The 15,290-nt window shown below is 45.7% G+C and overlaps 1 protein-coding gene across 1 annotated transcript in view; it reads right to left on the reverse strand.

Moving 5' to 3' along the window:
* The window catches only part of LOC6051267 (E3 ubiquitin-protein ligase UBR1), a 162,464-nt gene that overhangs the window by 111,177 nt on the left and 35,997 nt on the right, over positions 1–15,290 (reverse strand). Inside the window, 4 exon segments of the mRNA XM_038250665.1 lie at positions 9,928–10,131; positions 10,206–10,321; positions 10,324–10,359; positions 10,465–10,644. Coding sequence (XP_038106593.1) covers positions 9,928–10,131; positions 10,206–10,321; positions 10,324–10,359; positions 10,465–10,644 — 536 coding nt within the window.

Consider the following 15,290-nt stretch of genomic DNA (forward strand, 5'->3'; position numbering starts at 1 on the left):
TTTGTATTTTGTATTTTTGTATTTTTGTATTTTTGTATTTTGTATTTTGTATTTTGTATTTTGTATTTTCACCTTGAGGCTATCCTGATATGATCTTAGGTCAAAACCACCGACCCCTGCCTTGTTACGATGGTAGATCCATGGGCCGTAATTACTGGGACTCTACAGAAGACCCAGAACATCACCACGTATCGGTAGACAAGTCCGTGAACCTCTGAAGATATCCGGATATGATCTGAGGTCAACAACCACCGACCTCAGCCTTGTTACGACGGTAGATCCAAGGGCCGTAACTCCGGGACTCTACAGAAGACCCAGAACATCACCTCGTATCGGTAGACAAGTCCGTGAACCTCCCTGAAAATATCTGGATATGATCTGAGGTCAAAAACTACCCACCTCTGCCTTGTTACGACAGTAGATCCATGGGCCGTAACTCCCGGGACTCTACAGAAGACCCAGAACATCACGTCGTATCGGTAGACAAGTCCCTGAACCTCCTGAAGATATCCGGATATGATCTGAGGTCAAAACTACCGACCTCTACTTTGTTACGACGGTAGATACATGAGCCGTAACTTCCGGACTCTACAGAAGACCCAGAACATCACCTCGTATCGGTAGACAAGTCCGTGAACCTCCCTGAAAATATCTGGATATGATCTGAGGTCAAAAACTACCCACCTCTGCCTTGTTACGACAGTAGATCCATGGGCCGTAACTCCCGGGACTCTACAGAAGACCCAGAACATCACCTCGTATCGGTAGACAAGTCCGTGAACCTCCCTGAAAATATCTGGATATGATCTGAGGTCAAAAACTACCCACCTCTGCCTTGTTACGACGGTAGATCCATGGGCCGTAACTCCCGGGACTCTACAGAAGACCCAGAACATCACGTCGTATCGGTAGACAAGTCCCTGAACCTCCCTGAAGATATCCGGATATGATCTGAGGTCAAAACTACCGACCTCTACTTTGTTACGACGGTAGATACATGAGCCGTAACTCCCGACTCTACAGAAGACCCAGAACATCACCACGTATCGGTTGACAAGTCCTTGAACCTCCCTGAGGCTATCCGGATATGATCTAAGGTCAAAAACTACCCACCTCTGCCTTGTTACGACGGTAGATCCATGGGCCGTAACTCCCGGGACTCTACAGAAGACCCAGCACATCACCACGTATCGGTTGACAAGTCCTTGAACCTCCCTGAGGCTATCCGGATATGATCTGAGGTCAAAAACTACCCACCTCTGCCTTGTTACGACGGTAGATCCAAGGGCCGTAACTCCCGGGACTCTACAGAAGACCCAGAACATCACCTCGTATCGGTAGATAAGTCCCTGAACCTCCCTGAAGATATCCGGATATGATCTGAGGTCAAAAACTACCGACCTCTACTTTGTTACGACGGTAGATACATGAGCCGTAACCCGGGACTCTACAGAAGACCCAGAACATCACCACGTATCGGTTGACAAGTCCTTGAACCTCCTGGGGCTATCCGGATATGACGTGAGGTCAAAAACTACCCACCTCTGCCTTGTTACGACGGTAGATCCATGGGCCGTAACTCCCGGGACTCTACAGAAGACCCAGAACATCACCTCGTATCGGTAGACAAGTCCCTGAACCTCCCTTGGATGTTTTTTTATTGGTAGACTAAAACGGGGCAAAGGAACGTACCAGTAATTTTGATACGGTCATATTGGAGGTTTCAACTTGTGTAAGGGTCAACTTATGTGTTTACAACAATAAAATATAAAACTTCTGTACCTCTTTTTGAGTCATTTTACCTAAAAAATGTGTAAAAATGTGAACCGTGTTCCACGATTGGCGCAAAGCGAATGAAATTTGTATGGGGAAACTTGCATTTTCACATTTTCTAATTTTTAAATTCACGTTTATCGTACCTTTGCCTCGCTTTACTACCTTATCATTAGTTCGTTCATACATGCTGCCTTTATGAAGCCAAAAAATATTTCGGTTTATTTTTTGCATATAAAAAATATGACTAAATGAGTTGCACAGCACAATGATAAGTAAAACTGTTTAGAATCAAAAGAATCTATTAGTTTTAGTAAAATGAAATAAAATAAGACTCAATAGAAATAAAAACTGCTTATTTGAAATCGTTAAATAAATAAAGAAACTTCTTTGTCATTTTCAACAGGTATAAACGAAGCTGATTGAGTACATAATAATCGTGAAGAAATGCAAGCGAAAGCCATTCACGAGCATTAGAGAAGCAGCGGAAAAAACCGGGCTAAGTGGGCAAGTGTCTGTGACAGACAATGTTATTGCTCCGAAGAAGTGTGTCTACGACGAAGCCATCACTGCCCTGCACGTGTGCAAGGCCAAAATGGCCAAGGTGTTATTTGTTGACCCAACGGAAATGGAGGACGTAATTATAACTTTAAAGTTTATTTTTACCAATTGTGAACAGTTTTCCGAAGTCTTGCCGTCCGGATATTGCATAAGGGGATTGATTAGAAAAAAATTACAACATTATTGTTTTTATTCCCGAATTTCAGAAGAAATCTTTGAGTCCAACGCAAGCATGAAAATGAGCATATTGTATAATGTCAAGTATTGTACCGGTTACCTTACATGCTCACCATTTTGATTGTGAGTTTTCCGTGAGAGCGCTAGCAGTCTCCCTGTCTAACGCTTGGAATCGCCTGTTTGTAGGCAACCATATAGACAACAAACGCTTTGGGGTGGAATGCAGAGAAAACAATTAAAAAATCACAATATTTTTGAGAAATGTATGCGGAACTTTTTTGTTAAATAGTTTATTAGCCTAATTTTTTGATGATCCGGTAGATAATTCTATTTGCTAAAAAGTAGCGAGAGATTTTTGAAAAATTCAATCGCATTTCGAAGATATTTGCGAAATAGTGAACAAGGATCAGATACAGCGATTTCCCCAGTGTCCGCATCGAAGCGAAACCTTAAAGTCACGTAACGTGCTATAAGTCATACTACGGTGGATAACTATTGCAACTCCACCGCCATTTCGATTCATTCTGTTATTGGTTATAACTTTATAATCTGGATCACTTTTCAAATAAGTGCCAGTTTTTAAAATGTTTCGGTTATAACAGCAACATGCACGTTATGAACTCGTAAAAGTTGAAAAATTCATTTTCTTTCGCTTTTAAAGAGCGAGCATTAAAATTCATAATATTGATGGAATTACTTAGATCCATGATTAAACTTCAGGGTAAGAACAACATCATTCGCAAATTTTAATCCAATCTGGATTGCTTCCATCATGGATGTAGCATTACTCATTGTTTGAATCAAACCAAACAGTGAGTTTTGCAAAAAAGTCAACATCGCCGAGATCAGAAGATCCCAAAGCGTTGCCAGCAGAAAAAATTTCAAATGAAATTTGAGGTACCTGCCCAATTTGAAGATTGGTAGAGGATTTAAAATTCGTGGATGAACCCGAACCCGAAACGACGTTGGCATAAGAACCTAATTTTTCCACGGTAGGGGTATTTCTAGCATTGTTCGAGTGAGACAGCACGAACGTTTGATTTAAAGAGGTACAACCTGACTTTGAGAAAATTTCGGTTTGGATTTCGGCTGATGCTTAGGCGTTTGAGGCTTTGCTACTGCACGATGTAGGAGTTCATGGTGCCGTTCTTGGCAGCCATCCACACCGCACCGTTTGGTTAGCTTACAGGGTCGGCGACCGAGCCTACCTAGGCATGTCCAACAGAGGTGGTTTTCCCGTACTAGCTGCCACCGTGACTCGGGCTCCCATTCTTTAAAGGTGTCGCAATTCTTCACTTTGTGGTTGGTCCGGTTGCACGCTAGACATTGGACCTCCACGATGTCCTTTGTTGAATCTTTTCCTGGTTGTTCTTCTCTGGTCGACTCGGTGCAGGTTGGTGCAGCACTGGTCGGTGCGTCGCTCGTTGAGTGGGCGTGTAGGTTACCGCGTTCTGTAACTTCGGAGGCCGCTCCTACTATCATCGTCATGTATGCAGCAAATGTGCTGAGATCGACAGTCTGGAACTGTTTCTTGAATATCGCCCAGTTCAGGCGCTGCTGGGCTGGTAGTTTGTCCACCAGTTCCCGCAGCAGTACTGGATTGCAAAGATGCCTTGCGGCGGCTGTCCGTACTGAGTCCACTCCTGCTGCGGCTGCCCTTGCGGCGGCTGTCCGAGCTGAGACCAGTCTTGCTGCGGCTGACCTTGCGGCGGCTGTCCGCGTTGAGGCCAGTCCTGCTGCGGCTGCCCTTGCGGCAGCTGTCCCTGTTGAGACCAGCTTTGCTGAGGCTGCCCTTGCGGCGGCTGACCGTGTTGAGGCCAGTCCTGCTGCGGCCACCCTTGCGGTGGCTGTCCCTGCCGAGTCCAGTCCTGCTGCGGCTGCCCTTGCGGCGACAGTTCCTGTTGAGACCAGCTTTGCTGCGGCTGTTCTTGTTGCGACTGATTTAGCTGCAGCTGTCCTTTTTGGGGTCCACCTTGTTGCGGCCAGCCTACAGCTCCAACTACCGCGCTAGAGTTGCTTGTATAACCTGTCGAAGGAACCGGTGGACGGTTAAGTACTGTAAACGTGCCCGCGGCGTGTTGCGAGGTCGGGGACAGGTTGAGTTTATTGGTGTGGATGTGGAGCTTTGTCCAGAGAATCGTGCGTCGTTTGAAGACGGCCCGGAGGTCCGAATGGGATGTTTTTATCTCTTCCATCATTTTTGGACCCAATTCGCTGAAGAGTTGGTGCCCGGATCGACTGTTTGTTGTCCTGACCCAGCCGCTACTGCTTGTCTGCTTCCGCTCAGGATCCCCTCGGCAACCTCACGGCTCATCTTCTCCAGCTCCTCTCTCTTGCGGCTCAGTTCCGATTGTTGTCTTTCCACTTCGCGCAATATAGACTCTCTTTGTTCCGCGATCCAAACCAAGTCTGCTTTTGCTTGCTCGGTGAGCAGCGATCCCATAGTTCCGGCCGAGGTCGACATGGTTGGAGCGATCGTGGTTGACTCGCTCGCGGGTATTTCCGCGGTGGCCACACAGGTAGCGCATCTCCAGCCTTCGTGGAAGATTTTTTCTTCGATTCCCAAGCAAGCGGCGTGAAACGAGCAGTTGCAGCCCGGACAGTTTTTCATATTCGCCAGCGGACCATATTGCTCACAGTTTTTGCACTCGGTGTACGCTGGCGCTGGCCTTAATTGTAACCTGAGCTGGTCTGGGTTAATCCTAATTGCTGCAAAGGTAACTAAATTAACCCTTTCAGGCCTGAATTTAAAAAAAAATTTTTTTAGTTAATGATGGGAAAATGATTCTTATGACCATACGAAAATTATAGGCTAGTTTTGGAAATTTTGATATTTGGATCATATATGACCCATCAGGCTCAAAAGGGTTAAACAAAAAATCCCTAAAGGAGAAAGCCACATGTACCAGGTCCGATTCGGGTTCTACTTTGAGTGATGTTGCTTCTGACATCTGACGTTCGCTAGCCGATTCGATCGTCGATGACTCGGCTTGTCAGCTCCAGGGCTGAAGATGTAGCTGTTTTGTGACGAGGGCTTATACCGCTTACACTATTTTTCAAATTCAAATTCGGTTTTATTGGTGAATAATCAAGATACAATAAGTTCTTTTGAAGTACAAAACAGAGTTTTGGAGTTCCTTTCAGCTGTGTGTTACATCATAATCCATTTTGGAACAGTTATTGCTTGTAAATAAAGGTGTTACCAAGAGTAAGAAAATTAAAAAAAACTTACTAAACTTGCTAGGAAAAGGGGATAGAAATAGAGAAAGCTTAAAACTAGATCACAGTTTTTATCCTTTATAGATGTGCTTAATCATTAATTCCCCGAGGGCTAGAAATTGCTCCGCCTTGTTACGGCAGCTCCGAAACCGCGTCATCATCTCCCCCGAGAGCAAAGAACTCCGGCAGGGTAAAGAGATCTTCCCGGTGACTTCTTGCTGGGCCGCATTGCCGCTACCGGCCGCGACCACGCTGGCAAACGATCGCCCCCAGCCAGGAGGGATCGCTGGGTTGTCCGCTGGAACCGTACGCTGGCCAGCTGCAGGAACGGCTGCACTCGTACTTCGTTGAGGAGGGTGGGACGCTGCTGCTTTCTTCTTCCTCTTTCCTGCTCCTCGAGGTAGGACTTGCGCGCGACGCATCCGCGGTAATTACCGGTATGGTTACCGCCGCAGTTCGCCCACTTTACGCGCGGCTTGGTTTGTTCTGCGTTTTCCCCCAAGTCCGCCTTTCGTGGCAGTGCGCACACCTCCGAGAGGTGTGACTCACCGCACTTCACGCAGCGGAGCTGGAGGTTGCAGTTCCGCGAGCCGTGGCCAAATTTCTGGCAACGGCGACATTGCGCTGCGTCCGTCGGATTTTTGGAGTAAAACCAGTTTACCCAAAACCGTCCAACGCCTTAGTCCGCCGCAGGTCTTGAATCTTGACGGTGCCGCGGTCGAAGTACAACAGGTACAGTGTGTGTGTACCTGTGACTGTTGTCTTCCGCGAGAGGACTTTATGTCTCGCGGCGTTATTCCGGCACCCGAGAGGTGCTCCTTGAGGACGGAGGTCGGGCGGTCTTGGTACCCCTGCAAGACAATCTTTACAGCGGTCTTCTGCGCGGGGTCAAATGTAGAATTTGAAGTTTTTACGCTTAAATTTCTCCACAACCAGGTCGAAGTTCTTTTGGTCAAATGTGAACACTTGCACTGACGCTTTACCTATTTTGAGGCAGTACACGAGGCCTTCCAGCTGCTCGTCAACATCGTCCGCCAACGTGTCCAAAACAAAAATGGGTGGTGGTCGTCGTTCCTTTGGAGTAATTACTTTTTTTGGCGTCGGCACTTTTTTCCGTGCACGACCATCGTCGTCGTCGTCGTCGGTAGTGCTACCGTCGGTGTTGTTGTAGCTGCTTTCCTCGTCACTCAGCCTCGCGAACTTGTTACTGGTGGGAATGTTGGCGGATGTTGAAGCGCCATCGGTCGACGGATTGCCGGAAGTAGCTGAACGGAGCCTAATAGGGCTGCGTCCCTGGACACGGTAATTAGGGTGTAGTAACTTGGGGTCGAATCCTTTGGCGCTCACACTCCCCGGCGCGATGGCGGCCGACACGGCGTTGGTTTGTTTACCTTTTTGCACACGGCCGGTAGACGAACTTCGCGGGTTTTTCGAGGCCGCACTCGAACTGCCACGGCCACGGCCGGCCCTTGGCATGCTGTTGGAGCAAACTCGCGGCTAATCACGGTAAATTACGGCAAAAATTTTCGAAAAAACGATGGAGCACTGAGCACTTGACTGCTGCTTGCACTCGTGCGTACACAGAGGTTACACTATTTAAACAACTAATTTTGCAAAACTGTTGATAGAAACTTGTTTGCTCACATCCTATTGAGCTATTTATTACTCGATTTCAGTTGAAAACGCTTTTTATGATCTGTAATTGAACACAGCAAAAAAATGTAAATTTGGAAGGTGAAATTTCGGATGGTTGAATATTACCTCTTTTATGGTGTAATTTTACCTTAATTTAGACTGAAAAAGTGACATTGCACCAGACATGTAGTAAATTACTCATTATCAGAAGTAAAATTACACATTTTTCTGACATAAAAGATGTACCCCTTCGTAGATGTAATATTACCATGATTTTTTTTTTACTATGAACATCAATGTGCTGAAATGGCAACATTAGAGGAATTAGATGCTGTTCCCGAAATAGTTGATAATTTGATGGTCAATTTTACCAATGTTTTAAAAACGTTATCATTTTAGTTAATTACTGATAGTGATCCTTTGTTTTTTTGTTAAACTTGGTGAAATTTGAATTGAAAGAATACATAATTACAAGTAAAAGGAGGGAGCCAAGTATCAACTGAATATTTAAAAAATATTAGTGTGACAACCAAATTGTTTATAATTTAATGAGTCATGAAACTAAAAACAGGAGGAAGATCTGAGAAGTGTGGGAGTTCCGAGTCGGAATTGAAGAGTAGCAGCCCAGGACCGAGTTCAGTGGCAGCGCATCTGGAGACAGCTCATGACCCGGAGGTTGTACGAGCAGTAAAAGTAAAGTAGTAAGTAAGAAACTAAAAACATGGGTAAATGAGGAGAAATTTATCATTTACTGATCATATTGAAATAACATAGGGGAACAGCATCTAATTCCAGCGTGCCTCTAATGTTGGCAGGTAAGAACTTTGACATTTAATTAAAGCTAATTAAAAGCGTTTTCAACTGAAATCGAGTGATAAATAGCTCAATAAGAAGTGAGCAAGTAAGTTTATATCAAAAGTTTTGCAAATTTAGTTGTTTAAATAGTGAAAATCAGCAAATTGGATGGAATTAGGTGCGAGTGATTAACCTGCCAAAGATACGAGAATTTCCCCTAGTCAGAGCTATCCAATCAAATTGAAAATGCTTCAAAAACATAATGGTATCTGATAAATCTCTTGAACCAACATCTAGATTACCTGAAAAAAAAATCATTACGCAGTTTTAAAAAAAATAGGTACATAAAAGATTTGTAAATTAATTTGCATTATAACAAAAACTGAACAGTTTATAAATTATATTGAATTTAAGATAACTCCGACTCCAGCTCCGACTCCGGGTTTATCAGAAATTTTCGACTCCGGCTCCGACTTCGACTCCAGCTCATAAAATTTAGCCGACTCCGACTCCAGCTATTCGAGTTTTGACGACTCCGACTCCACCGACTCCACGGCCCTGTCTACTTCCAATGCAAATTTGCAAGAACATTTTTAGCTACAAGATACCATCAACATAAAAAGCAACCGGCTCCGTGGCTGAATGGTTACGGCTTCTGTTTCCCAAGCAGAAGGTTCAGGGATCAAATCCCGGTCGGTACCTTTGAAATTTGGAATCAGGAATTGAATATGAATAAAACTAAAATGAATCAGGTGGGATTCGATCTCACACCTTTGGATTGGTGGTCTGGGACGCTAAGCAGAAGGTTCACACTTGCAGTGAATTGATCCGTAGTGTTGAAACATGTTATCTTCTCATATTAAATACGCGCTGATCCCTGCTTTGCCTGAGGGGATTGGAAGTCTACATATAGATCAAGTTTCCTTCAGATGCTTGCTTCTATGTTTAGGCGGGGCCGAACAATGCCCAGCGACCTCTGAATTGGACCGCAAGGAGCTCTGTCATTCTGAAATGGGTCGTTGGAAGCAGCGCGAGGGCTGTCACCACCTACCCGGAACTGAGATAAGCTGTATCAGCATTCGGCATATACACAGTCTGATACAAATTATACTTTCCCAGCGGGTATTGGATTGACCACACAAATCACCATCGCCGTTGAGGTGCTCGTTGAAGAACTGCTGCCACCTGTTCAACACCTCGCCTTTGTCCATAAGAAGGTTCCTCGACGTCCCGGAAGTACGACCGGACCCTAAGATGACAGTTTTCGTGAGTAGCGCGTATTCACCGATAGATGGCAAGTGGGCCTCGTCGGAGTCCGCCCATCAAATACGCAACTCAAAATTTGCATGGAAAACTTTTTTTACGTGATGGCTTTCGCGGCACGCTCACTTTCTGTTCTAGACTAATATTGAACTTGAACTTGGCACGCTTTTGCCATTTGAACTGGGTGAATTTTTCTTGGGCAGGTGGAGGTGGTTAACAGCAAAGATTTTTCAAACAAATCAACCCTAGCAACTTGCTAGCAACGGCATATTGTTATTTTTTTTTAAACACAATGTTCAACTATGCGATGGTAACAAGGAGAAACAACTGGAGTAACTCATTGAGAAACTCTCGTTACTCTGAACAAAATTGAGGAACTCTTTTACTCAGTGAATTGCCCTTGGCAAACCCCGTCCATAGGCTACACGAGGTTGGCAATTAACGTAGTCGGTGGGAACACTAAAGGGACCTACGACAGCAGCAGATTTAAATTTTGAAACAAACCTGTTCAAACGTATGCGTTTCGTCGTTGTATAGGATAGTACAATAAACATTCATCTGGCTTTCGCCAAGCTCAGCCAAACTACTGTCAGATTGGATCTGCAAATTTTTTACGCAATAATTCAAGATCGCTTTGAATACAATCTCGCTGCACTTATCGTTTTTATCCGTTACAATAGTACTATCAAGAATCTCTGGAATTATAGCCTGAAAACCAAGTTAAAAATAAATTTCCAAACCTAAATTCATAAAGGTAGTCATTTATATAGCAAGATACTAACACTGTGTTCCTCGCATGACGGATCCCGCTTCCAAGCCTCGCTATCACCACAGTCGCAACAGCCTCCTCCACCTGATGTTGACATTTTATATTTATGGAGTCGATGGGACGACTTTTGAAACAAGAAGAGCAAAGTACGCATGTTGGGTCCATACCTAAAATTTATGAAAATTATAGAACCACTACACGTTTTCTGATTATTAGTCACTTATAAGACTAAATAAAACTTTGGCTTCAAATAAATCATCGCAAATACTTACTACATTCACGACAGCTGTACGTTGGTTCACCGATTTTGAACACACGTCCACACACTGAAGCCTCCGATGCTCTTGATTTCAGCCGTTCGAGGAACGATTGCGAGTTATCGCCACAGATAAACTTTTCAATGAGCTCAATGACACCATGCTTAGCGTTTCTTTCGTCAAAATTGTAGCTTCCTGTGAAAAAAGAAAAGAAAAAAACTGTATTTGAAGGTACTACCCAGTCAAATCAATCCGAATTCTGAAACGGAATCTAATTAGAATCGCAATTCGCAATTCGCAATTTTCAGTGTAAGAACGGGCCTTGACCGATCTTATGCACCAGGTTCCCGACGAACACGCACTGCCCTTACACCTACATCTCACCCTTGCTCTGAGTCAGTACGAGCAGCACGCTAGAACACGCTTTGAGTGTTCGTGCCAGGCATGCACACCTTCTTTTCCGGTTACGCATTTTAACTCGGCCGGGGGTGGTACATTACGTAGGGTTTGATGTAAGTATAAGCGCCTAACCATTTATAGTGTGCCTATCAACTTTCATTAAAGCAAAAACTGTTTTATTTTTAGTTTGAATTCAAAAACTAGTTGTTATTTTACTGTGTTTTGTTTTCTCCTGAAATCTTTCCTAGTGTTGAGTCGTGTTTTTATGTTGCTATTTCTTTTGTCGCGGTGTTTTGTTACAACTTTTGGTCCTAAGCATTTTATAAAAGTTTTTCAAAGTACAATAGTAATATTTGTGTTAATTCTTTGATCACTCCAAAAATTGAGTAAGGGCTCGAACCTCACTTGTTTGAAGAAAAGGGTGAAGATTGAAAACAATGGACAGTGAAAGAAATATACTATTTGAAGAATCAATAGTAAAAGAAAGATAGTAATTTATGAAGTAGATAAAGAAATTAACAATAATTAATAAATAGAGATAACAAACAAGCTTAGATTGTATTGAGGGCAATTTATAGGGCAAATGAAAAATTATTCAAATAGATAAATAAAGAAAAGGCAGATGATAACAAAATTGACATCGCTGCCAAATTAAGGGAAAGCAGAAAGTATGTTACAGCAGCATCAATTGGTAAAATAGAGTGAAAAGCGTTGAGAAATAAGAGAATCAAATGAGTAAAATCGAAATCAAATGGAGGATAGTAAACAGAAGCCGCGTTAGAAAATCAGTGAAACAAAATAAACAGAAGATAGGTGGTAGCTGAGAATGAAGAGAAGAGAAACCCTGTTGTGCGATGTTTCAGGTACATCCACAGCAGTTGACTCAACATACTGCGAATCAAAACAATACCGTCTACAATCACAAATTACTTCCCTTTCCCACATTGTCGCGCCCTTTCTTTTAGCCGTCTCGACTTTGACTTTGGTCAAAGGTTTACGATCCGTTTCACAGGCCACCAGCTAGGTCATCATGAAAACCAAGCCAACGTGGAGGTAAGAAAATAGGACACTTGCAAGGAACCAGAGCTATACTGTCTTGATCAAGTATGATCTAACAGGACTACGGACGTAGTCAGTGACGCTCCTTCCAGGATGTTCCTCGCCTGAGCGTCAACTGAAGAGGTATCATCAGCATCATTCGCACTTGGCCTGCAGAATCTAATTAGAATCGTATACAAATTCCGTTTCAAACGCAACAACCGGTTCCGTGTTCGAACCGGTTGTTGCGTTTGAAACGGAATTTGTATACGATTCTAATTAGATTCCGTTTCAGGATTCGAATTGATTTGACTGGGTACGAGAAAAGGTATGCTCCAATTAAAGTACGGTATGCTGATCGGAAGGAACGCGGTCAAGAAATGTTGCGTGTTCTTTCGTGACCCCCAAGAAAAGTTGACAGTTCGGTATGAGCACGATTGACGGTGTGCGCGCTTGAGGTTCTTTCGAGGAAAAAATAAAAAGATTAAAAATATTCAAAAGTTAAAATTAAATCGGAATCAAATAGATTCAAAATGTTTATTCAAAAACTTTTAACAACAATTATGAACAAAATTTAGAAATAAATAATTGAAAATTTCTTTAAAAAAAAAAAAAAAAATAGAAATTCTCAAATTCTGAAACTAGAAAAACTAAAATTAAAAAAATATGTAATTATGAAATAAGAAAATCAAAAAATTATGTAATCATGAAATAAGGAAATCAAAAAATCTGGAAATTAGGAAACCAGGGAATTAGGAAATTTGGAAATTATGATATTAGAAAATTAGTAAAATATAGAAAATAAGTGTTGTGGACAGAACCAGTGCGCGGAGTGCCCCCACTTTCCGCACGTCGCTGGCTCACAAGTGGCTGCCAGTCTGCCACCTTGTGACGCAAGACAGCGCGTCAATTTTTATGCTAGCTGTCAAGATTATTTGTTGTGCCCTTTCACTCTATTTCCGGATCTTAACAAGAATACACGCGTTTTTACATTTTGTTATAAATTACCGTGTTTTATTTGCGTATCGTGCGCTGATTCCGTGGACCTGCCATAGGTTCCCACGCGACATCACGTCCCGCGCACCGGACACGACAGTGGCGACGAGAATCTGTCGAATTCGTCGGAGTTGTCGCGGTTTACGAAGGTGGGCGCCACCTAACCTGCAATTCCGGCACCCACGTGCAGCTAAAGGAGGAGCCCCCTAGCGGCATGAGTGATTCACTTGCCCGGCTCCCCTACCTGGGGCAGCTTCACCCACGTCAGGAGCAGTTCCAGCAAACATCACTCCGCCAAGGCCCACTCTCTCATCAGCGCCTGCTGCCGAATCCTGACCTGATGATCCAGATGCTGACGATGTTCGAGCAGTTGGTCGGCACGGTGCAGCAGACTGCCCAGCAGCAAATGGAGTTCATGGAGCGGTTCTCAACAGACGCAGTTCAGCCGCCTTCAAACCCGGCGCAGAACGTCGACACGCTCCCCGGGAACACGAAGGCTTTCCAGACGGACTCGGTCCGCAGCCACGCGGTGGTGATCAACGAGCACTCGGTGCAGCAATGGCGGAGATGCGCATCGGTCGATTTCGGTGGGACGCCGATCCGACTTCCACTAGACGCCGCATCCGGTGGCCCAATGTTATCATCACCCTCTGTTCGCGTTAAAACGGCTTCCGAAACGGGATTGTCACTCGACGACGAGTTCCGATGTGACATCACCACCGCCGGAAGCACCCGCAACGAGCCGACCATCGTTACCGAGCTCCACGTATCCAGCTTCCCGACTCGTCGCCGGTGCCCGAGTCAGTCCTCCACAAGGTGTTCAACGAGGAACTCGGCAAAGAGGTGAACTTGGAGCTGAAAGAAAACCGCCGACCGACCGTCTGCCCGAAACGTCCGGTGGCCTACGCGGTGGTTGAGAACGTCGACCACGAACTGGACAAGCAGCAGCAGCAGCAGCTCAACATCATCACTCCGATCGTCTACTCGGAGTTGGCCGCCCCGATCGTCGGGGTGCGGAAAGCCATCGGATCCAAAACCGTCCTCAACACTGCTCTACAGCCGCGCCTGTATCCGCTGCTGGCCGAAAATGCACACGGTGCCTACCAGCAGAGCATCGCCACCATGCTGGCCCGAAATCCTGGAGCGTCCTGCCACCTCGAAGACGTCGACGTCGGTGGCGCAACCCAGAAGGAACACGTCCGCAACCATTTTCAAGACTACGCCCTCGAGACGCGTCACGACAACGCACCGCAGCTTCGCATCGTCCGGTTCAAGGCAGACCGGAAACATTTTGCACCAAGCTTCGAACTGTACCTGCTCCTCTACGACTTCGCCTCCCAGTACGTCTCCACCGACCAGTTTGGGCACGCCGACGTGCAACGTTTGATCAACCAGCACGTACGACCAGAGGAGGACTTCGCTATCGCCAGACTTCGCCTAGAGGACATCAGCACCCAGCCCGATCCACTACTTCGCAAGATTCGCCGGTACGTACTCGAGGGTTGGCCAACAACGAAAGCCGCTGATCCGAAGATCGAGCGTTACCACACCCGTGCCGACTTCGACGTCGGAAAAGCATGCCAGATGTGCACCTCCGTAGCACGGTCCCCACCGCACTCACTTCCTGTGCCATGGCCGAAACCTGCTGGCCCGTGGCAGCGCAGCTGCATGGATTTTGCGGAACCACTCAACGACGACTACGTAGTCTGCACGCATCGCATCTCTGTCCTCGCAACCATCGCCATCCTCCACCAGATGTTTCCTCAACTCGCGACTGTCCCGTACCAGCCGCACGGACGAGCGAAACGGGTCGTGGGCATTCTCAAGCGTGCCGTCAAGAAAATTTCGGAGGGGAGAGGCACTATCGCAAGAACTTTGAACATCTTTCTGTCGGCGTACCGCTGCGCACCTGAAGTGCTTGACCCCGAACCGCACCAGAAGGAATTCCATCGTCGAGGCATCGCCATGCGAGATGGCAACCAACGCGACACACGCTCGCACATCAACCAACTGCGAAGTTGCTTCAAGGCCGGACCTGCTGCTTCACCATCAGTCAAACCCAAAGCGCTCCCGTTGGATGTCCTGCTCGGTGAGTGGAAGCTTGCGTCGGTACCCGAGCTACCATCATTGAGCCCGATGCAGTTGACGCCGCGTCCGCCCTCTTCTCTACCTGCGATTCCAGCTGAACCAAACACGCGCGCAACCTGCACCCGATATGGATCGCTGCTTCTACAAGAACCCGGTGCAACACCATCTCCAATCCCTGCGTCGTCGTCCTCAACGAGTTCGTCGCAGCTGGCACTCTTCTCCGGCGCACCGACAGCGCTTGCAAGAGCCGACCAGCTGTTTTAAGAGGGGAGATGTTGTGGACAGAACCAGTGCGCGGAGTGCCCCCACTTTCCGCACGT

Source organism: Culex quinquefasciatus, chromosome 1 (genome assembly GCF_015732765.1).
Source record: "Culex quinquefasciatus strain JHB chromosome 1, VPISU_Cqui_1.0_pri_paternal, whole genome shotgun sequence".
Taxonomy (NCBI): Eukaryota; Metazoa; Arthropoda; class Insecta; order Diptera; family Culicidae; genus Culex; species Culex quinquefasciatus.